At 42.8% G+C, this 21,459-nt stretch overlaps 1 protein-coding gene across 1 annotated transcript in view; it reads left to right on the top strand.

Annotated features, from left to right (window-relative positions):
* The window catches only part of Manba (mannosidase beta), a 47,890-nt gene that overhangs the window by 7,190 nt on the left and 19,241 nt on the right, over positions 1–21,459 (top strand). The window contains exons 2-11 of the mRNA XM_042701684.1: positions 946–1,040; positions 3,754–3,859; positions 5,947–6,117; positions 9,161–9,284; positions 11,834–12,009; positions 13,305–13,415; positions 16,355–16,506; positions 16,983–17,100; positions 18,838–18,924; positions 20,994–21,161. Coding sequence (XP_042557618.1) covers positions 946–1,040; positions 3,754–3,859; positions 5,947–6,117; positions 9,161–9,284; positions 11,834–12,009; positions 13,305–13,415; positions 16,355–16,506; positions 16,983–17,100; positions 18,838–18,924; positions 20,994–21,161 — 1,308 coding nt within the window. The remainder of the gene's footprint in view (positions 1–945; positions 1,041–3,753; positions 3,860–5,946; positions 6,118–9,160; positions 9,285–11,833; positions 12,010–13,304; positions 13,416–16,354; positions 16,507–16,982; positions 17,101–18,837; positions 18,925–20,993; positions 21,162–21,459) is intronic.

Below are 21,459 nucleotides of genomic sequence, written 5' to 3' on the forward strand. Positions count from 1 at the left end.
CCTTGCTTTCCTCATGTTGTCTGTTACCTCTACAGAGGTGCACTTGTACCCTTCGGCAGAAGTACAGATTTGCCTTGCTCAGAGTGCTCTTTGTTTCTGTGTTCTGGGTGGCAACCCTCTTGCCGTTTTGGGGAGCTCTTTTTTTTTTTTTTTCTAACAGATTCATTGATTCTCTGTGGAGATCCTTGGTGTGCCCACTCAGTAAAACCACGTGGAAAATAACTCTGGAAGTGTAACTGACTTCAAGGAGTGAATGTTTTTGTGGACCTATGAGAAAAACCAGAACAGCCACTCAATCTGTGCACATATTCTTTGATAATGCATCCATATTATTTATATCTCAGAATTCCTTCATTTTAAGTATTTATTGGAATTCATCCCCTCTATTGTCAATTTTTGTTGTTGTTTTACAGTGTTGGGAGTCAAACCCAGGTTTTCACGTGTGAGACAAGCACTTTGCCCCACCTCTACCCACTTTTTTTGTGTTAACTGACCTGTATATTTATGAGTCAGAGTTCATTCTTTTTTTTTTTCTTTTTTGTCAGTCATGGGGCCTGAACTCTGGGCCTGGGCGCTGTCCCTCAGCTCTTCAGCTCAAAGCTAGCACTCTACCACTTGGGCCCCAGTGCCACTTCTGGCTTTTTCTGCTTCTGTGGTGCTGAGGAATCGAACCCAGGGCCTCATGCATGTGAGGCAAACACTCTTACCACTGAGCCACCTTCTCAGCCCTGTGAGTTCGTTCATTTTTAGGTGATCAATAGCTATAGTAATTTTTTAAGTTATACTGTTGTATGAAGTTGTATAAAGGACTTACCTACCACTCAACAAATCAATAGGAATATAATATATCTTGATCGATGTCACCCCTTTCATCACTCAGTAATTTAATGATTTATGTTTGCATGTTTATCTTTACCTACCATACTTTTTATTTTATATCAACAGGATCCTTACTACAGATTTAATGACCTTAACTACAGATGGATTTCCTTAGATAACTGGGTGTATAGCAAGGAATTTAAAATTCCTTTTAATACTAGGTATGTATGTGTTTGTATATACCGTACTTACTATTATTTGAACATTTCTTTTATTGTTGTTTGCAGTATATATCAGAGAGTTGAGTTGGGTGAAAGCATGTATTGTAAAGGAGAATGCATGATGGATGTTTCGTTCCATGTGTAAAGATGGTGGCACTGGTCAGTAGTCATGAACTGGTCCTTAGGGAATTATTTTTCCAGTAGTTATACTGGAGTCACTTTGATCCAGTCAGGTCTCCCCTATAATTTTCTTTCTTTGCTGTTTTTCCTCCCCCAGTAACCAAGAGAGAGTACATATTTATAGTGCTGTTAGTAAGATCAGAGACATCATTTGTCTCGTGTGGTGCTAACCAGCCGTTGACTGGGATCTTGCACTTCATGAGACCATGAGGAGAAGTGTATGCATTGCTTTCAGTAATGTTCTCTGCCATTATAAACAAGTATGTCTATATAAAACAGAATGTAGCCCAAGGATATTCATCACCATTGTTACTAACTTCAAAAATTCTTCTATTTTGGGTCGGGAATGTGGCTTAGTGGTGGAGGGCTTGCCTAGCTTGCATGAAGCCCTGAGTTCTATTCCTCAGTAGCACATAAACAGAAAAAGCCCAAAGTGGTGCTGTGGGTCAAGTGGTAGAGTGCTAGCCTTGAGCAAAAGAAACTCAGGGACATTGCCCAGGCCCTGAGTTCAAGCCCCAGGACTGGCAAAAAAAAAATCCTCGTGTATGTGTGTGTGTGTGTGTGTGTGTGTGTACTAGTACAGGGATTTGAACTCAAGGCCAGAGCACTGTCCCTTACCTTTTTCTCTTAAGGCTGATGCTCTACTAGTTGGACCATAGGTCTAGTTCTGTTTCTGTTTGTTTGTTTCTTTGTTAGTTGTTTTTTAAAATACGTTTTTGGTTTTGTTGTTTTTTTTTATATGTTTTTGGCTAATTGGAGATGAAAGTCTCGTGGACTTTCCTGCCTGGGCTGACTTTGCACGTTGATTTTCAGATCTCAACCTTCTAAGTAGCTAAGATTATAGGCATGAGCCACCGGCACCCTGTTCCCTCTCAAACTGCATCGTGTCCCAGTAGTCTCAGTGTTTCTCTTCCTGCCATACCATGAATCAGTCTAAAGTGTCTTGGGCTCATCATGTCTTCTCATTGTCTCTCTGTGTTCAGTTATTTCTCTTGCTTGGGCCCCTCTCTCCTCATTTTCAAGTTTCCAGCTGTGCCTAGAAGGTAAGAGTGCACCTAGCAACAGAGTTAATTCAATCTCTCCCTAAGCCTAACCTTTTCATTTCCAATCTGTCGTATGTACAAACTCTAGGCTCAGGGTCCCCAGATGTGGATGGTGCCATGACATGTTGTGCCCCCAAATGGAGAGTGTCTGTCATTCTTTGTCTCAGCAAATGAAGTTCTACCTTTGGAGAGTTAGCTTCCCTTTAACGGGGCCTACATGTCCCCCCAAGCCCACCTCTATACTTTGTGGGGGATTCTCCCCCTCTCCCTGGGGCTCCCACCCCAAATTGTGTATTTCAAACAAGTCTTTCACTTCAAGTAATTGAGCAATTAATGTTCTTTGCACTTTTTCTCTGTGAGTTTTCCCCTCCCCCCTTCTCTCTTTCTCTTCCTCTGTGCACATGCACTAGTTCTGAGTCTTGAACTCAGGGCCTGTGTGCTGTCCCTCAGCCTTTTGTGTTCAAGGCTGGTCCTCTACTGCTTGAGCCACACCTCCACTTCTGGTGATTAATTGGAGAGAAAAGTTGTAGACTCTGCTTCCCAGGATTCACTTCAAACTATGATCCACAGATTTAAGCTTCCTGAATAGCTAAAATTATAGGCATGTGCTAACAGGACCCAGTTTTCTGGCTTTTTTTTTTTTTTTTTTTTTGGGTCCGGTCATGGGGCCTGAACTCTGGGCCTGGGCACTGTCCCTCAGCTCTTCAGATCAAGGCTAGCGCTCTACCACTTGAGCCACAGCGCCACTTTCGGCTTTTTTCTTTTTTTTTGCTTATGTGGTGCTGAGGAATCGAACCCAGGGCGTGCAAGGCAAGCACTCTACCACTGAGCCACCTTCCCTGCCCATGGCTTTTTTTTTTTTAAAGCAAAGGAAAATGTTATTGGGATATAATTCACATAAAACATGTCACTTGTTTAATGTAAGATCCGGTGGTTTTAGTATATTCACAGAGTTGTGCAACAAGCACCATATTCTATTTTAGAACATTTTTCTTATCTTCAAAAGAAAGCTGTGTCCATTAGCAGTTATTGTTCCTCTCTGTCCTTCTCCCAGCCATAGGCAAGCACTAACTGGCTTTCTGTCTCTGGATTTGCCTGGTCTTCAAACTTCACCTGCACTGCATTGTGTAAGCATGTATATTTTGCCCAGTAATCCTATCTGCTCAAGAGGCTGAGATCTGAGAATCACAGTTCAAACCCAGCCTGGGAAGGAAAGTCCATGAGACTCTTATCTCCAACTAACTACCAGAAAACTAGAAAGGGAGCTGTGGCTGTTGGCCCATAGTTGTGGTAAAGTTGTAGCCTTGAGCAAAAAAAGCTCAAGGACAGCACCCAGGCCCTGAGGTTGAGCCCCATGATTGACCAGAAGAAAAAAAAAAGGACAGTTTCTGTGAAGTATTTATTTCTTTAGTTCTTAACTAATTGCAAAAGCACTTTTCTAGCTAATATTTTATATATCTTGTTTTAACTTTCTCTCTTTTTCTTTTCAGCAAATGGCAAAAAGTAAATTTGATTTTTGAAGGGATTGACACAGTTGCCGAAATCCTATTTAACAATGTGACTATTGGAAAAACAGACAACATGTTCCGTAGATACGTAAGTAGACAATGATGCCAGGTTCTAGTGTCTTGATGCCTGCTTGTGCTCCCATGAGCAGCGAGGGTGAGGGTAAGTGCATAGTTGGCCTGCAGTTAGCATAGCCCCAGGGTGAGTTGCAGTTGCTTTCCCAGCCCTGGCTGCCGAAGGGAGGAAGCATTGCAGATCCCTCGGGCTGTTGGGAGGCTGTGGGGCATGAATGGGGGTGAGACTGCTGACAGGTTCTTGGCACCTAGGAAGTGTCTGACCTTGCTGCTCATGTCTGTGTAGTCTGGCCATCCAGTCCCAAAGGAAATGACAACTGACAAATGATTGAAAAGTATTTCTTTCTGGAATAATTTCATTTAGATTGTGTACTTATCTTCCTTCCTTCCTTCCTTCCTTCCTTCCTTCCTTCCTTCCTTCCTTCCTTCCTTCCTTCCTTCCTTCCTTCGTTTCTCTCTTTCTTTCTTTCTTCCTTTCTTTCTTTCTTTCTTTCTTTCTTTCTTTCTTTCTTTCTTTCTTTCTTTCTTTCTTTCTTTCTTTCTTTCTTTCTTTCTTTCTTTCTTTCTTTCTTTCTTTCTTTCTTTCTTTCTTTGTCAGTTGTGGGACTTGAATGTAGGACCTGGACACTGTCCCTTTATACTCAAGGTTAGCACTCTACCACTTGAGCCCCAGCTCCACCTCTGGTTTTCTGGTGGTTAACTGGAGATAAGAGTCTCACAGTCTTTCCTGTCCTGGCTGGCTTCCAACTGTGATCTTCAGCTTTCAGCCTCCTGAATAGCAAGGATTTCAGGTGTGAACCACCTGGAACCATTTCTTGTTCCTCTCTCCCTTCTCTCTCCTCCCTCCTTTCCTCCTTCCTTTCTTCTTTCCTTTCCTTTCCTTCTTCCTTTTGTCTTTCTTTTCCTTCTTCCTTTCGTCTTTCTTTTCCTTCTTCCTTCTTCTCTTCCTTCTTTCCTTTCCCCCCTCTTCCTCTCTCTCTCCCTTCCTCTTTCCCTCCTTCCTTCCTTTTTCCTTCTTTCCTTCCCTTTCCTTTCTCCCTCCTCCCTTCTCTCCTTCCTTCTCTCCCTGCTTCTTTCCTTCTTTCCTTCCCTCCCTCCTTCCTCTCTTCCTTCTTTCCTTCCTCTCTCTTCCCCTCCCTCCCTTCTTCCCTTCCGTCCTCTTTTCTCCCTTCCTCCCCCCTCCTCCGTCCTTCCTCCTTCCTTCCTGTCTTCTTTCTTTCCTTCCCTTTCCTTCCTTCCTATTCCTTTCTTATCTCTCTATCTCCTTCTCTCCTTTCCCTCCCTCCCTCCCTCTCTCCCCCTCTTTCTTTTTTTTGCTCTCCCTCTTTCTTTACTTTCTTCTCTTCCCTCTCTTCCCTCCTTCCTCTTTCCTCTCTCCCCCCTCTTCTTACTATTTCCCTCTCTCCCTTTCTCTCGCTCTCCTTCCCCTCTCCTTCCCTTTCTCTCTCCATTTCCCTCCCCCAACCTTGTGACAGGGTCTTGCTCTGTAGCCCAGGCTGGTTTAGGTGAAGAGTTCATTATATTTCAAGTGACCAATAGTGATTACGAGTAATTTATTTTTTGATGTATGCTTGCATATTTAGCTACTTACCAGTCTCAAACTCATGCTCATCAGCCTTCTGCTTTGGCTTTACAGGTTCTGGAGTTACTGACAAGCCCCATCATGTCTAGCAAGGGTACATTTTTTTTTACAACAAAAATAACTTATGACTTAGAAATGCATGCTAGGCATTCCTGAGAGTCAGGTTGTCATGAAGTGTCTAGAGACTTTTGACAGTTCAAGGCCACGTGCACATAGCCAAAGCGGACATTCCAGGACTAAAGATATTTTCTGCTCTGTTTCCCTGGGGCCATTATTCTGTCAGTAAAAATAGAAGGAGGAACCTAGAAATCTGGGTTTGGATGCATGGAGACATCTAGATATAACTACAAGTGGACCACTCAGGTCTGTCGCGGTGTTCTAGAGGATTGCTTCCAGCCAGTGAGGCTAGTCCTAGATTTGAATTCCGTTTACCTCTTTCATGCATTCTAACTTTCTCTGCAAAATACATATGCAGAATGACTTCTCGATCATGGGTTGTTTGTTCTTTCCTTTCAATTCAGAGCTTTGATGTTTCCAACATCGTCAGTGACGTGAACTCCCTCGAGCTGCGTTTCCAGTCAGCGGTCCGCTACGCAGAGCGGCAGAGCCAAGCTCATACCCGCTACCAGGTGCCCCCCGCATGCCCTCCACCTGTGCAGAAAGGCGAGTGCCACGTCAACTTTGTGCGAAAGGTAATGCTGCTCTTGGGAATGCATAAGCTCCTCTAGCTGTGAGCCTGGGGTGTACCTGCTCAGGCTAGGACGTGTTGGTTTGGACTCTCACACGCAGTACAGAATCTGTCTGGGTACTGGCGGCTCACACCTATAATCCTAGCTACTCAAGAAACTGCGGTCAAACATCACTAACTGCAAATGTAATTCGGTGGAGTTCTTGTCACAATTAACCACCTTCTCCCTGACAAAAATATCCAGAAGTAGAGCTGTGGCTCAAGTGATAGAGTACTAGCCTGGAGCAAAAAAAAAAAGCTCAAGGATAGCTCCCAGGCCCTGAATTCAAGCCCCAGGACGCCCATAAAACAAAACAACCACCAAAAAACAGTAGAGAATCTCCTGATCTCTCAGTAGACTTAAACTTTTGCATTTGAACCCAAAAGATGACATTTAGGGACACTCAGTGTTTCTGTTTCCTTCCTGAAGCATGTTTCAGAACATAAATAACACCAAGAGAAGGAGAAAAAAAATATGTGGCTGATTATGTAACTTTATATATTACTTTTTATTATTTTTATGGTTTTTATGGTACTGGTTTTTGAATCCAACCTTCAATTAAAAAACAGTTTGGTGCTGGGAAATTGGCTTAGTGGTAGAGCGTTAGAGTAGCATGCATGAAGCCCTGGGTTCGATTCCTCTGTACCACATACATAGAAAAAGCCAGAAGTGGCGCTGTGGTTAGCCTTAAGCAAAAGAAGCTCAGGGACAGTATGCAGGCCCTGAGTTCAAGCCCCAAGACTGGCAACAAACAAACAAACAAATAAACAAACAAAAACTAGAACCTCTCTATTCCTCGCTTTTACCATAATACTAAAAACTTAAAAACAAACGAGCTGGTAATGGAGGCATGACTCAAGTGCTAGGGTGCCAGCTTTAAGTGAAAAAGCTAAGGGAGAGTACAGGCCTCTGAGTTCAAGTCCCAGTGCCTGCATACATACACACACGTGTGTGCGCTCACACACACATGCACACAAAAGAACCATTTCCTTCCTTTGAGCTGAAACATTGGTAATTGTGTAATATGAAATTGTATGTCTTGATTCCTCAGGTAGGTAATCATGCCAATAAGATTGGTTACAATCTCTGCCCTGGCCACTCATGTCAGTGATTGTTTTGACATCTACGTTCAGAAACAAGGACTTCTGGATTCATAATTCAAGAGGGAGGGATGAACAAGTCTAGCTAACTGTTTAAAACATTTCCGACAGTTCCTCATTCTTTATCGTTATATTTAGCATAGTGTATAGGTCTAGAGATGTTTCAGAGAGATAGGAAAAGAATACCTAATGAAACATAGTTGTTAATACCTATATTTGCAGCATGCATGAGGCTGAGTGAGGCAAGAAGACAAACAGAGAGAGAGAGAGAGAGAGAGAGAGAGATACTGTATTGTTCCAATGTAGTTTGCTTTTGAAGAATATAAAACTTCATAATTGGATTTCAAGGTCTTAGAACATCACTGTCAAATTTAGCTACACTGCCTAGGTAGAGACTTGGACTATTGTAATCATTTTCTATTGTGTGTTGTGAGCTACACCCAAGCTTTTGGATCCTAGCTGCATTTGTTGGCCCTGATTCTGCCAGTCCCGCATCAAGTGTGGTTTTGCAGGGTGCCTCTGGCTCTCGGCATCTGCTGAGGGGAGAGGTGCTGCAGACCTCGCTGTGGTCCCCGCGGGCCGTGGCCGGGGCTGAGGGCTGCTCTGGAGCTCATTGGTTCTTGGCAGGCCCTGTGCTGCTGCAGGACATAGCAGCTGGCTCGCCCTAGGCCAGCGGAGGGCAGGAGAGCGTGTCCAGAGCAGAACACGCAGACTTTCCCATCTAATTTTGGAAATGACATCATCTCTGCTCCTTCGGTTGGTAGTTAGTGGATCTCTGTGTCTAGTACATACTTGGGGGAGAAAAGAACACATGGTGTGAGCACCAGGAGGGGCTAATTATGTCACAGTATGGCACGTGTGTGCGCACACATTCATGTACTCACACAGAGTTAGGGACTCAACTATGTTCCTCAAATTCTCATGTTGTAACTTCCCATGTTTCAGAATGTAACTCTATTTGGGATAGTCGTGTGTGTGTGTGTGTGTGTGTGTGTGTGTGTGTGTGTGTGTGTGTGTGTGTGTGTGTGTGTGTGTGTGTGTTTGTGTGTATACCAGTACTGGGGGTTGAATTCAGGGCCTGGGTAATGTCCCTGAGCATTTTTGCTCTACCACTTTAGCCACAGCTCCAATTCTTGCTTTTTCGGTGGTTACTTGGAGATATGAGTTTCATAGATTTTTCCTCTCCGGGCTGATTTTGAATCTTGATCCTCAGATCACAGCTAAATTACAGTAGCTAAGATTGCAGGCATGAATCACCAGTGCTTGGCTCAAGACAGTCTTTAAAAAAAGGCGCGTAAGTTAAAATGAGGTGGTTAGGTTGAACCCTAATCCAGCACCACTGGTGTCTTTGTAAGAGGATATTGGATGCTCAGGGAGACAACAGGACTGCCACCTGGGGACGGAAGACCAGGAGAGACAGCGGGAAAATGACTGCCAAGGCGAGAAACACCTCAACCACCCAAACCTTCAGATGCTTTGATCCGAGACCTGCGGCTCCTGACCAAGACGAGATGAATTTCACCAGGCAAAGCCAAGTAGTGGATGGTGTGCTGGTGGCAACTTTTTTTAACAATAATTTTTTATTGAGATTAATTGATTACATACATTTCACAGTATTGTGGGATAGTGATATTTAAAGTCACAAACACATTTTAACCTTCACAAGGCAAATGGTCATTATCATGGTCTATAATGTTTGTGAATTCTTCGAGCTTTGACTATACAACTATTTCGTCCACATCGGGTGATATGTGTGATTGTGGCCACTTTAGCAAACCCATATGCAGGTTCATAGGTCATCTTTGAATGAAAGTGCTCTCATAATGTTTAAACTTCTGAGTAATCTATGTGTCTTCTTCTTCTTCTTCTTCTTTTTTTTTTTTTTTTTTTTTGCCTTGAAATCATAGGAACAGTGCTCCTTTAGCTGGGACTGGGGCCCTTCTTTTCCAACCCAGGGAATCTGGAAAGATGTGAGAATTGAAGCCTATAATATTTGTTATCTGACTTACTTCACATTTTCCCCAATATATGGTAAGCTAACAATAGCGATTTCTTGCCTTTTTTTTTTAAAGTCGTGTCTTTGCTACTAAATTTGAATTTATAATTTGAATATATAAATACACTTTTCAGAGACCTAGTTTTTAAAATCATGTGACACATCCAATGTATACAAGAGAAATAGATACAGACTGTGACTTGTCATAAAAGTTTATAACACACCAGGCACCAGTGGCTCATGTCTGTAATCCTCACTACTCTAGAGGCTGAGATCAGAGGATCTCAATTCAAAGCCAGCCTGGCAGGAAAATCCTGGAGACTGTTATCTCCAATTAGGCACTGGAAAATCAGATGTGTCACTGTGCTCAAAGTAGTAGAGTTGTAGCCTTGAGTGAAAAAACTCAGAGACAGAGCCCAGCCTCTGAGCTCTGCCCCAGAGCCCAGCCACTTGAACATCTCTATTTCTGGCTTTTTGGTGGTTAATTGGAAATAAGAGTCTCATAGACTTTCTTGCCCAGGCTGACTTTGAACTGCAATCTTCAGTTCTCAGCTTCCTGAGTAGCTAAAATTACAGACGTGAGCCACCAGCTCCCAGCTTATCCTTATTTGAGGGGAGATTTTTTTCATTAGGTCTTTTTGCCTTTGTTTCAATTTTGAGGATTTTTTTTTTTTTTTTTTTTTTTTTTGTCGGCTGACAAGAAGCTCTTGCCATCCACGGAAGAAAGGGAAGACAGCTGTTATAACTATGAGCCTGTCTTTCTGGCCATTTCAAATATTAGTTCTTTGAGAAGCAGCTGCTTAAATCTGCCTTGGAATTCTGTTGGGAGTTCGGGTCAGTATCTACGTCGGGATTTCCACATTCCATGATTGGGTTATGGCAGTGTGGTGCCATTGCTCTTTCTTTCTATGCTCAGGACCCCCGAGAGGAGAGAGCTGCAAAAACTCAGCATGGCAAAGAGAATCTAGGCAGCTCACTCCGAACAGCCCTCTCCACCAACAGGATGAAGCCTCGTTTTCATTTTTCATAAGCAAACTACTGGCATTTATAGATCTGTCCCCTGCTGACCTGAGCAGTCTCTGTCAATGCCCTTCCATTTCTTTCCTTGTCCTTAAACCCCACCTGCCACTGCAGTTCTTAACCGTGACCTTTTCACTGTGCATTCTTTCTCTAAGTGCATAGAAATAGAATTCTGTTGTTTTCTGGCCTGGAGAATAATTGGTAGTGCTTGTCAGTGTTTACAGACAGTAATTATTCAAAAATGCCTTTCCCTTGTTAGACAGAAATGCTCCATGCTATAATCCTGGCTACTCAGGAGGCTGAGATCTGCCAATTGTGGTTCAAAGCCTGGGCAGAAAAGTCCTTGAGAGTCTATCTCCAGTTAACCACCAAAAAGCCATAAGTGGAGTTGTGGCTTAAATGGTAGAATACCAGCCTTGAGCAAAAATGCTAAAAGAGAACCCTGAGTTCAAGCCTTAGTACTGGTATAAAAGAGAAGGAAGGAAGGAAGGAAGGAAGGAAGGAAGGAAGGGAGGGAGGGAGGGAGGGAGGGATGGAGGAAGGAAGGAAGGAAGGAAGGTTGTTATTTTCATGCTTTGGGGTTCAGAGCTGAGATTTTGAGGCATGGAGTTGCTACACAGCCATTCTATAGTTGGTGGAGGATCTTTTCCTTTTTTCTAAAGATTCTCTTATTAAGAGGCCAACATCTCCTTGTAATTCCCAGCAAAGGCTGTGTTTCCTATGAAGTGTGAATTTGGACTGTGAAAGGCAAATCCTACCTTTGCTGTTATTTTTCCTAACTGTTCATGTACGAGTCCTGCCAGGTCCCGCTGATGAGTGTGGGCATATTAGCATCGTTTTTTAGTAGCTGCCTCCAAAGAGGCAGACGGAAGGAAATGGGCACTAGAGCTAAGCAGCTCAGGTCCTTGTCCTGACCTTTGGCTGAGGAGACTGAGCAGGAACGTGGTGAGCTACCTTAGCTACAAGGAGAACTTCTAATGGCTCTGGGTTCTTTGACTTTATAAATTAGATAGTTTTTTACAATCAGGTTTAAATGTGGAAGTACCTCATTCCCTTGAAGTCAGACATCATATGACTAGATGTTGATATTGATGTGCATTCCTCAAGGATGCTAGACAAGTGCTTTACTACCGAGCCATGTCCTCAGCTTTGTTTTAGAGAATGTTAAAGTCTAATACATTTGGCACAAACTGGATTTGTCTTACGATACTTTGATCCTTTGGATAGCAGAATAGCACTTATTTATATGGGCTGGGTATCTTTTTATTTTTTCTAGAAACTTCCATCCAGGTTAGACACTTGGTGCTTTGTGAACCTACCACTGAAATTTCCAAATGCCACTGGAAAAAGGGAAGTTGATATAAAGTATATAATTTTAGTTATTGTTCAGAATGAAGAGTTAACTTCTATAGACCAAAATAATATTCCCACTGAACTTGTTAAGACAGAATTGTGGGGCACTTCCTGGTTTAGAAAATGTTTTGGTCCTATCTTCAATGAATCCTTAAAAATGCAGGATTATGCTTCTCATATATATATATATATATTTCTCTTTATGCTATAGATAACACTGCCCGGGAGTGGAGTCTTGAAATAGAATCTTCTTTTGATGTTGTCAGTTCAAAACCAGTTGGTGGCCAAGTGATTGTAGCCATCCCTAAACTACAAGTACAGAAGACATACAACATCACACTGCAACATGGGAAAAGGACTGTTAAGCTGGTTGTGAAAATTAACAAGGTTAGTACCTGGACTTTCTGACAAGCAGTGCACGAAAGCAGCCATTGCTCAACAGAAATGGGGAGAGAGAAGGGACAGACTATGAAAAATCCACTCTGTTACTTTCCTTCATTTCCCTCTCTCTCTCTCTCTCTCTCTCTCTCTCTCTCTTGGGGTTGGCCATGGGCCTTGAACTCAAGGCCTGGGCACCATCTCTGAGTTCTTTTACTCAAGGCTAGTAATCTACCACTTTGAGCCACAGTGCCACTTCCAGTTTCTCATGGTTAATTGGAGATAAAAATCTTACAACCTGGCCAGGCTGGCTTTGAACCACAATTTTCAGATCTCAGCATCCTGAGTAGCTAGGATTACAGGTGTAAGCCACCAACGTCCAGCCATTTTCTGCTCTATTTTTTTTATTTTTTGGTCGGTCGTGGGCCTTGAACTCTGGGCCTGATTGCTGTCCCTCAGTTCTTCAGCTCAAGGCTAGTGCTCTACCACTTGAGCTACAGCGCCACTTCCGGTTTTCTGGTAGTTTATTGGAGATAAGAGTTCCACAGCCTTTCCTGCCTGGGCTGGCTTTGAACCGCGATCCTCAGATCTCAGCCTCCTGAGTAGTTAGGATTACAGGTGTGAGCCACCGGCGCCCAGCTTTTCTGCTCTATTTTTAACTTCTCCTTTTGTGAGTATGAGCTCAGGATTGATTTCTCAAATTTAAAGAAGAAAATGGTGATAGTGGGATTAACTTGGCCACCTTGCTTCTCAAGAAGTCAGTTTTGCCAGGTAGTAGTGCTGGGGGTGGCTTGTGCCTATAAGCCTAGCTACTCAAGAGGCTGAGATCTGAGGATCTCTGTTTGAAGCTAGCTACAGCAGGAAAGCCTGTGAGACTCTGATCTCTAATCAACAGAAAAGCCAGAAGTGTAGCTCAAGTGATAGAGCACTTGTCTTGAGCTAAACAGCTAAATCAACAGTGTCCAGGCTCTGAGTTCCAGTCCCAGTATTGGCACACACACAAAGAGTGTAGAGTAAATGTGAGCTTGAGTTAGAGTGAGAAGAACAGGTTTTTTCCCCCTGAATACCCATGTTATTCCGTTCTATCCCCTTCAGTTGCAATGTACTTAACTCAAAGTAAGTTGGCCTTAAAATATTATAGTGTGTTGGCATGATGTGGCATAATATAGAGTTATACTGTTTTAAAACCTAGAGTTTCTACGCTTGATTCTGAAAAATGCTCTAATGATTACAATGTTCTAAGTGATTCTTTCTTTCTGAAAATATGGGATCTTACTTGAAGTAACATATCTGTTTTTTAAAAGAATATTGCTGTGGAAACTTGGTGGCCCCATGGGCATGGGAATCAGACTGGGTACAACATGACAATTCTTTTTAACCTGGATGGAGGCTTACACATCGAAAAATCAGCTAAGGTAAGCTGAACTAATGTTTTTAAAGTTTTATTTCTTGATAAAATAGCAATACAAGCATTTGAAGGAAAAGAAGAAACTAGCAGAACTTATAAAATCCCTGCTCAGAGTGGTTTTATATCACTTCAAAGCTTCTCTGTGTATATACTTATATTTCTTATTTTTATTTTTTGCCAGTCCTGGGGCTTGAACTCAGGGCCTGGGCACTGTCTCCAAGTTTCTTTTGCTCTGGGCTAGCACTCTATCACTTGAACCACAGCACCACTTCTGGCTTTTTCTGTTTATATGGTACAGAGGATTTGAACTCAGGCTTCATACATGTTAGACAAATGCTCTACCACCAAGCCAAATTCCCAGCCCCTATATTTATATTTTTAAATGGATCGGACCTTACCTGTTATTTTGGTATTTTATTTTCTCTCTTTCTTTTTCTATCTGTCTCTCACTTTTTCTCTCTTTTTTTCCAGTGCTGGAGTTTGAACACAGGGTCTCACATATGCTAGACAAGCATTCTACCATTAAGCTACATTGTCATTACTCCTATGTTCTCCTTTTAAATTGTACACTGTATCTAAGTAATACACATGTATAACTTTAAACATTGCTTGAGGCTTCACATGCAAAATAGGATCCCTAGCCTAACTCTTCCAATTCCTATTTCCTAAATCTCAGAAAATTAAAACACCACCTCATTAACTTCTACTTATTCTTTTGCTATTTACCTTCATTTTCCAAAATACCATGTTTCTACTGACTAGTGTTTTCTCATTTTTCTAGTCCAGATTGGGATTTGGTTCTAAGAACTGGAACAATCTGCACATTTTTTTTACTTGTTAGCTGTAGGTTGCTTAAGCCATTAAGTGGTAGTTCTTTATATAAAAAGACTAGGGACAGCAAAAATGAGAGGATGGGTCTGGTTTATAATAGTCATTGCATAATAGCAACTATATTTCCTCCTTCCTTCCTTCCTTCCTTCCTTCCTTCCTTCCTTCCTTCTTTCCTTCCTTCCTTCCTCCCTTCCTTCCCTCTCCCTCTTTCTCTCTTTCTTTTGTCAATACTGGGACTTGAACTCAGGGCCTGGGTACTATCCCTTAGCTTTTTTGTTAAAAGCCTGTGCTTGAATAACACTTGATCTACAGTTCCACTTCCAGCTTTTCTTTGGTGATTAATTGGAGACTAGAGTCTCACGGACTTTCTTGCTCAGGCTGACTGTGACCGTGAATCCTCAGATCTCAGCCTCCTGAGAAGCTAGGATTACAGACATGAGTCACTAGCACCTGACCTTCTCTGTTTTTTTTTTTTGTTTGTTTGTTTTTGTTTTGTCGGTCATGGGGCTTGAACTCTGGGCCTGGGCGCTGTCCCTCAGCTCTTCAGCTCAAGGCGAGCGCTCTACCACTTGAGCTACAGCGCCACTTCTGGTTTTCTAGTGGTTTATTGGAGATAGGAGTCTCACGGTCTTTCCTGCCCGTGGTGGTCTTTCCTCCACCGTGGGCTGGCTTTGAACCGCGATTCTCAGATCTCAGCCTCCGGAGTAGCTAGGATTACAGGTGTGAGCCACCGGCGCCCGGCTGCCTTCTCTGTTTTTGTTCACTCGTGCTCCATTTCTTCTGAGACCGTGTGTATATGTGTATGTGTGTGCAGGAGGAGGCCCGTGTTCTGGTCTTGTGTGAAGGGCATTTATTCCCATGTCTCAGAGAGGGTGTGGGCTCTCTTACATGTTCATTTGCTGGGTCTTCATGAGAATGGTAAAAGTAGGGAGACATTCCAGCTTGCTGCAGAGCAAAGGAGAGAACATGTGGTAGCTCATTCTTTACCCTTTAGGCCAATATGCTTGCATCGTTGTTTATTGATGTGAAGATGTCAGCCTTGAAAATGAGGGGCAAAAGTGGTGGAAAAGATGTACTGCCCAACCCTGCATCCTGGCACATGTGTGAAACATGAGGTTGAAGCATTCCTTATTTTTGGAGGCTCATTCAGTCATGAATGTGTGGGTGCTCATTCACTATGTGTGTGGGTGCTGTGCCAGGGATTGCTGGTACATCTTGGGATTAGACACTGCTGGGAAGGGCTGGGAAGGTAGCTCAGCGGTAGAATGCATGCCTTGCAAGCATGAGGCCCTGGGTTCGATTCCTCAGCACCACATAAACATAAAAAGCCGGAAGTGGCGCTGTGGCTCCAGTGGTAGAGTGCTAGCCTTGAGCTGAAGAGCTGAGGGACAGCGCCCAGGCCCAGAGTTCAGGACCCATGTAATGGACACTCTAGAGAAATAGAGGCTTGTAGAGTGGGGGATTCTGGGAACACCACTGGGGCAGGCAGTGCCGTATTCTGAGGAGTAAGTTGAAATTTTCAATGTAGCAGAGCGTTGATTTCATCTAGGGTCCAGTTCATTTTCTCCATTGATTAAAGAATTAAAGGGCAGGAAAAATGTTTGAATCAGGAAAGTGTTTGAAGTAGACAGAACAGGCTTATTTCAAAGTGAAAGTAACAGGAAAAAATACACCAAACAAGTCAACACGAAATCAGTAGCTTTTCTGTATATCAACAATGTACTAAGGCTAAAAAAAAAAACTCAGGAAAATAATTTCATTCATAGTAGCCACAAAAAAGCCCTGAAATATAAACTTAACCATAGAGGTGAAAAAAAAAAACCTCTCCAAGGCAAACTGTAAAAACCCTAGAGAAAGAAATTGAAGACAGCCTTGAGTGAAAAAGCTAAGGGCCAGTGCCCAAGCTGTGAGTTCAAGCCCCACTTCCAGCAGAGAGAGGAAAAAAGGAGAGAGAAAACATGTGAAATTTGCATTTCCACACAAATTGCTTGGTAGTAAGTGGGAAAATTAACATTGAACTACTTATTGCATTGCTATAAAACTGTGCTTCCGTTTTTAGAAGTCAATTTTGCTTTCATAAATTTGAAGTCAAATATTTAATTCTTTTCTTGACAGGTTTATTTTAGGACAGTAGAACTTATAGAAGAGCCTATAAAAGGATCTCCTGGTCTCAGTTTCTACTTCAAAATCAATGCATTGCCCATATTCTTGAAAGGCTCCAACTGGATTCCAGCAGATGCCTTCCAGGATCGAGTAACCTCTGACTTGTAAGTTTCTGGCTCTGTGTGTGTGTGTGTGTGTGTGTGTGTGTGTGTGTGTGTGTGTGTGTGTGTGTGTGTGTGTGTGTGTGTGTGTGTGTGTGTGTGTGTGTGTGTGTGTGCCAGGCCTGGAGCTTGAACTCAGGGCCTGGGCACTACTCCCTGAGCTTTTGTGCTCAAGGCTAGTGCTCTACTACTTGAGCCACAACTGTACTTCTGGCTTTTTGCTGGTTAATTGGAGATAAGAATATTGAAGACTTGTCTGCCTGGGCTGGCTTCTAACTGCACTCCTCAGACCTCAGCCTCCTGAGTAGCTGGGATTACAGATGTGAGCCACCGGCACGTGGCTACCATCACGATTTTTTTTTTAAGTATGTAATTTTAACAGAGATTTAAAATGTTTCTCTAAAATTGTTTAAAAATATATCGCCAAATTTCTAAAATAACAGCTATTTGCTGATTTATTTTTATAATTTCTTCTGCAGGTTGCAGCTCCTTTTGCAGTCTGTGGTGGATGCCAATATGAATATACTTCGGGTGTGGGGAGGTGGGATTTATGAGCAGGATAGATTCTACGAACTGTGTGACGAGCTAGGAATCATGGTGAGTAGTGGGTAAGTTAGGGTGTCTCAGCACGGCCCCAGCGTGGGGTAGACACTGTGCTTTGTTTCTCTTTATGGTCAGGGGAATAGTGACATGGTATAAACTCAGAACCACATTCATAACAAATTCGGTTATCTATGTGTGTATTTATTTGTTTGTTTGGTTTATTTTTGAAGGTCCTGAGATTAAACTCAGGGCCTGAGTGCTGTCCCTAAGCTTTTTCACCTCAAGGCTAATGCTCTACCACATGAGCCACAGCTCTGCTTTTTGCTCTTTTTTGTGTGTGTGTGATTAGTTGGAGATAAGATCTCATGGACTTTCCTGCCCGGGCTGCCTTGTCCATACTCAGAGAGTCCATATGTGGTGGAGTCAAAATTCTCATTAAGATGGACTGCTGGGCTAGGAAGTTGGCTCAGTGGTAGAGTGCTTGCCTTGCATGCATGAGGTTCTGCGTTCGATTCTTCAGCACCACATAAACAGAAAAAGCAGGAAGTGGTGCTATGGCTCAAGCCTTGAGCTGAAGAGCTCAGAGACAGCTCCCAGGCTCAGTATTCAGGCCCCACAACTGACAAAAAAAAAGATGGACTGTTTCAGGGCTCTGATTGTGTGTATATGTGTGTGTGTGTGTGTGTGTGTGTGTGTTGGGGGAGCAGTGGGGCTTGGATTCAGAGCTGAGGAGCTGTCTTTTAGCTTTTTAAGGCTGGCACTGTACTGCTTGAGCCACACTTCCACTTCTAGCTTTTTGGTGGTTAAGTTAGAGCTAAGAGTCTCATGGGCTTTCCTACTCAAGCTGGCTTCAAACTGTGGTCAACAGATCTCAGCCTCCAGAGTAGCTAGGATTATTGAGGTGAGGCTTGAACCACCAACACCCAGCCAACAACTCTGCTGTTTTTTGTTTTTGTCGGTTGTGGGGCTTGAACTCAGGTCCTGTTCACTGTCCCTGAGCTTTTTTGTTCAAGGCTGGTACTCTACCACTTTGAGCCACAGCTCTTCTTTTAGTTTAAGTCTCTGGAGGATAAGAGTCTCATGAACTTTCTTGCCTGAGATGTTTTCGAACCATGATCTTCAGATCTCAGCCTCCTGAGTAGCTAGGATTACAAGTGTGAGCCATCAATATCCAGCTTTTAACTTCCGTATCAGCTGGCCTTCTTCATTATTAATTGCTTCAGTATTACAGTGAGCATTTTGGTTGTGGAAAGATAATTCCATAGTAAGTATGAGGTTTTTTTTTTTAAAATAATCAGGTACATCGTGTGTGTGTGTGTGTGTGTGTGTGTGTGTGTGTGTGTGTGTGTGTGTGTGTGTGTGTGTTTGTACTTACTAGGGTTCGAAACAGATTCTCAACAACTGAGCTAAGTTTATTAACTGTTATTAAGTGTCTCTTAATCACAAAGTTTATGAACTGTTATTAAGTGTCTTTTAATCACAAATGCTGGGTGGAAATTAGAAATGAAGAGAAAACTGGGAAAAGTTGCATTCTGTTTTCCCTCAACACCCTTGTTCTTTATAAATTCTCCTTTCTTATCTCTTGTGCCTACCTGATGTTTGCTTGGGGTTTCTAACCCTAGCTCAGTTCTGGAACATTCTGAGGTCTGGAAATGCCTCTTTTGTGGGTGACATTCATCAGGGATCTGCAATTTCCTTTATGTGGAAAGCGACTGTCCCAAGTCCAGAAGGAAGCCTTCCTGTCCCTGTAAGAAAACCTGGAAGTGCTTTTTCTGCTCTTTTGGTTTACAGGTGTGGCAGGATTTCATGTTCGCCTGTGCTCTTTATCCAACGGAGAAGGACTTCCTGAGCTCAGTGGGAGCAGAAGTCACTCACCAGGTACATTGTTATCACCTGTGATCAGAGAAAACATGCATGTTTTAGTTTTGCAAGGTCACCTTATTTCTCTGATCTTTATTAAACCCCATGAAAAGTTCCACCATCAGATAATTGGTGCCTTAGGCCTTTCCAATCAGTATTCACAACACCTTTTTGCTGAACAACTCCTGGATTTATAACCAGTCCCAGAATCCCTGCCTTCCTTCTCCCATCTACCTGTTCTCCTGGCTTCTCTGCTTGGAGCATCACAAATGGAATCCATTCAAACTCCACTTAGCTCCTTTCCCCAGCCTCATGTTTACAGTTCTTCCAAATGATAATGCCATAGCAAATGATAATGTCAGCCTGAGTTGTTCTGGACCAAAACTTTAAGGCGCTTCTTGACTCCATGTCTCACTTTGCATTCCGCATACATCTGTTTGTATGTGTAGATATGGGAGCATAAGAAAGTGATGCTATGCTGTCTCTACCCATTGAAAAGGCCTAGAAACAATGGTCAACTTAATGATACTGAGTACCTTTACAGTGAAATAGTCTTTTATGAAGAGAAAGGCTTCTGCCAAGTGTGGTGAGGTGTTCCTGTCATTCCAGCTACTTAGAGATTAAGACAAGGGAATCACTGGAGTCTAGCTCAAGGCAGCCTGGGCAGCACCGTGTGACTTTATCTCAAGAAAAAACAATCAGCCAAGCCTGGTGATGCATATCTGTAATCCTAGCTATTCACGAGGCAGATATGGGAATATCGTGTTGGGAGCTGGCCCCTTGCCAAAGCAGGAAACCCTATCTGAAAAAGAGAACCAGCAGTAGAGTACTTGCCTAGCAAGCATAAGGTCTAGAGTTCAAACCTAAGTACCACCCACAAGAAAAAAAACAACAAAAAACAAACAAACCAAAAAAACACCTCCACGCCACAAAAAACACAGCTGTTATTTTGAAAAGGGAAACGTTTCTCCTTCCTACAGCCATAGTATATCTCCGTTTCGTGCATCTGTTTTTTAGCTTCTTGCTGGAAGAAGAGCTTTGGTATCTCAGTGATGTAATAGGGCCCAAACCTACTGCAGAAAAATGTCCCCTGACCACTCCCTCCTGTGTTTTTCTCAAAGACTTAATTGTGTGCCTCTGCTGGTATGGAAAGGCAGGGCTTGGCCTTGCCTGTCCTGTGAAGAACACCGTCTGGATGGTGTCTCTGGTGGCCGGGCTTCTCAGCGGGTTCGTTATTGTGCTCTTCTCGCTCTTTTTGGAATGTCCTCAACTTCAATTGGTTCCATGGGACGTGGCATGGGAAGCTGGTTCAGGAAAAGTCCCAATCTACTCTTCTAATGCTCACTTGTTTTATAAAACTTTCTCTAAGTCTTCTTCTACTTTCCTCTCTGTCTCTCTCTTTCTTTCTTTCTTTTTTTTAATTGTGAAAATACCGTACAAAGGGGTTACAATTACATGAGCAAGATAACGAGTACATTTCTTATCAAGCATTGTTGCCTCCTCCTTTGTTTCCCCTTCCCATACCCCCCCCCCAACCGATCCTCCCCACCCTCCACCAAAGTTGTAAAGTTTGTTTTTCGACATAACGACTTGTACATCTCATTGTTGCAATGGGTCCACCTGTATCCCTATTTAAACGATTTGTTTTTTCCCTTCCCCTCCACATCGGTCTCTTTCTTTTGTTTTGCGTTTTGTTGGTACCAGGTTTCTTCTTTTGAACTCAGCTGGTGCTCTTATCACCTGAGCCACGCCTCCAGTCTAACATTTTGCTGGCAAATTGGAGATCAAGTTGCACAGACTTTTCTTCCCAGACTAGTCAAGATCCCAGTCTCCTGAGAAGTTAGGATTCTAAGATGTCAGTCACCAGCAGTTTTTTTTTTTCTTAATGTCTTAAAAGAGGTTATATTTTCATCAGGTTTTAATACAGCAGAGAAAAGGAATGCTGTCTTATCAATGTTAAATCTAGGTAAGAGGAACTTCAGAGGATTCATAAACTATCTCCACAAAACATTTTCTAGTGAGTATCTGGCTATAACTAGCTCTTCAGTTAGCACTGGAAAGTTATTTTGTGTGTTTTTAATTTTCAGATCAAGAGACTGAAGTCTCATCCTTCTATCATCCTGTGGAGTGGCAATAATGAGAATGAGGCGGCACTCATGATGAACTGGTATTCTATAAATCCCAGTCAGTTGCACACCTACATCGAAGACTACGTGACTCTCTACGTGAGAAACATCAGGGCACTTGTCCTGGAAGTAAGGAGTGGGTCTGTAATGCAGCAGAATTTAAGAATGTGCCGTTAGCTGGGCATTGGTGGCTCACACCTGTAATCCTAGCTACTCAGGAGGCTGAGATCTGAGGATTGTGGTTGGAAGCCAGCCCAGGCAGGAAAGTCCTTGAGATTCTTATCTCCAGTTAACCACCAAAAAGCCAGAAGTGGCTTGAGTAGTAGAGTGCCAGCCTTGAATTCTAGCTCTAGTACTGGCACATACACAAAAGAGAGAATGTACTCTTGCAGTGAATAAGGTAAATATGGGTATAGTGTGTTTTATG

Source organism: Dipodomys spectabilis, unplaced genomic scaffold, assembly GCF_019054845.1.
Source record: "Dipodomys spectabilis isolate Male_0828 unplaced genomic scaffold, ASM1905484v1 ptg000297l, whole genome shotgun sequence".
In the NCBI taxonomy this organism is placed as follows: Eukaryota; Metazoa; Chordata; class Mammalia; order Rodentia; family Heteromyidae; genus Dipodomys; species Dipodomys spectabilis.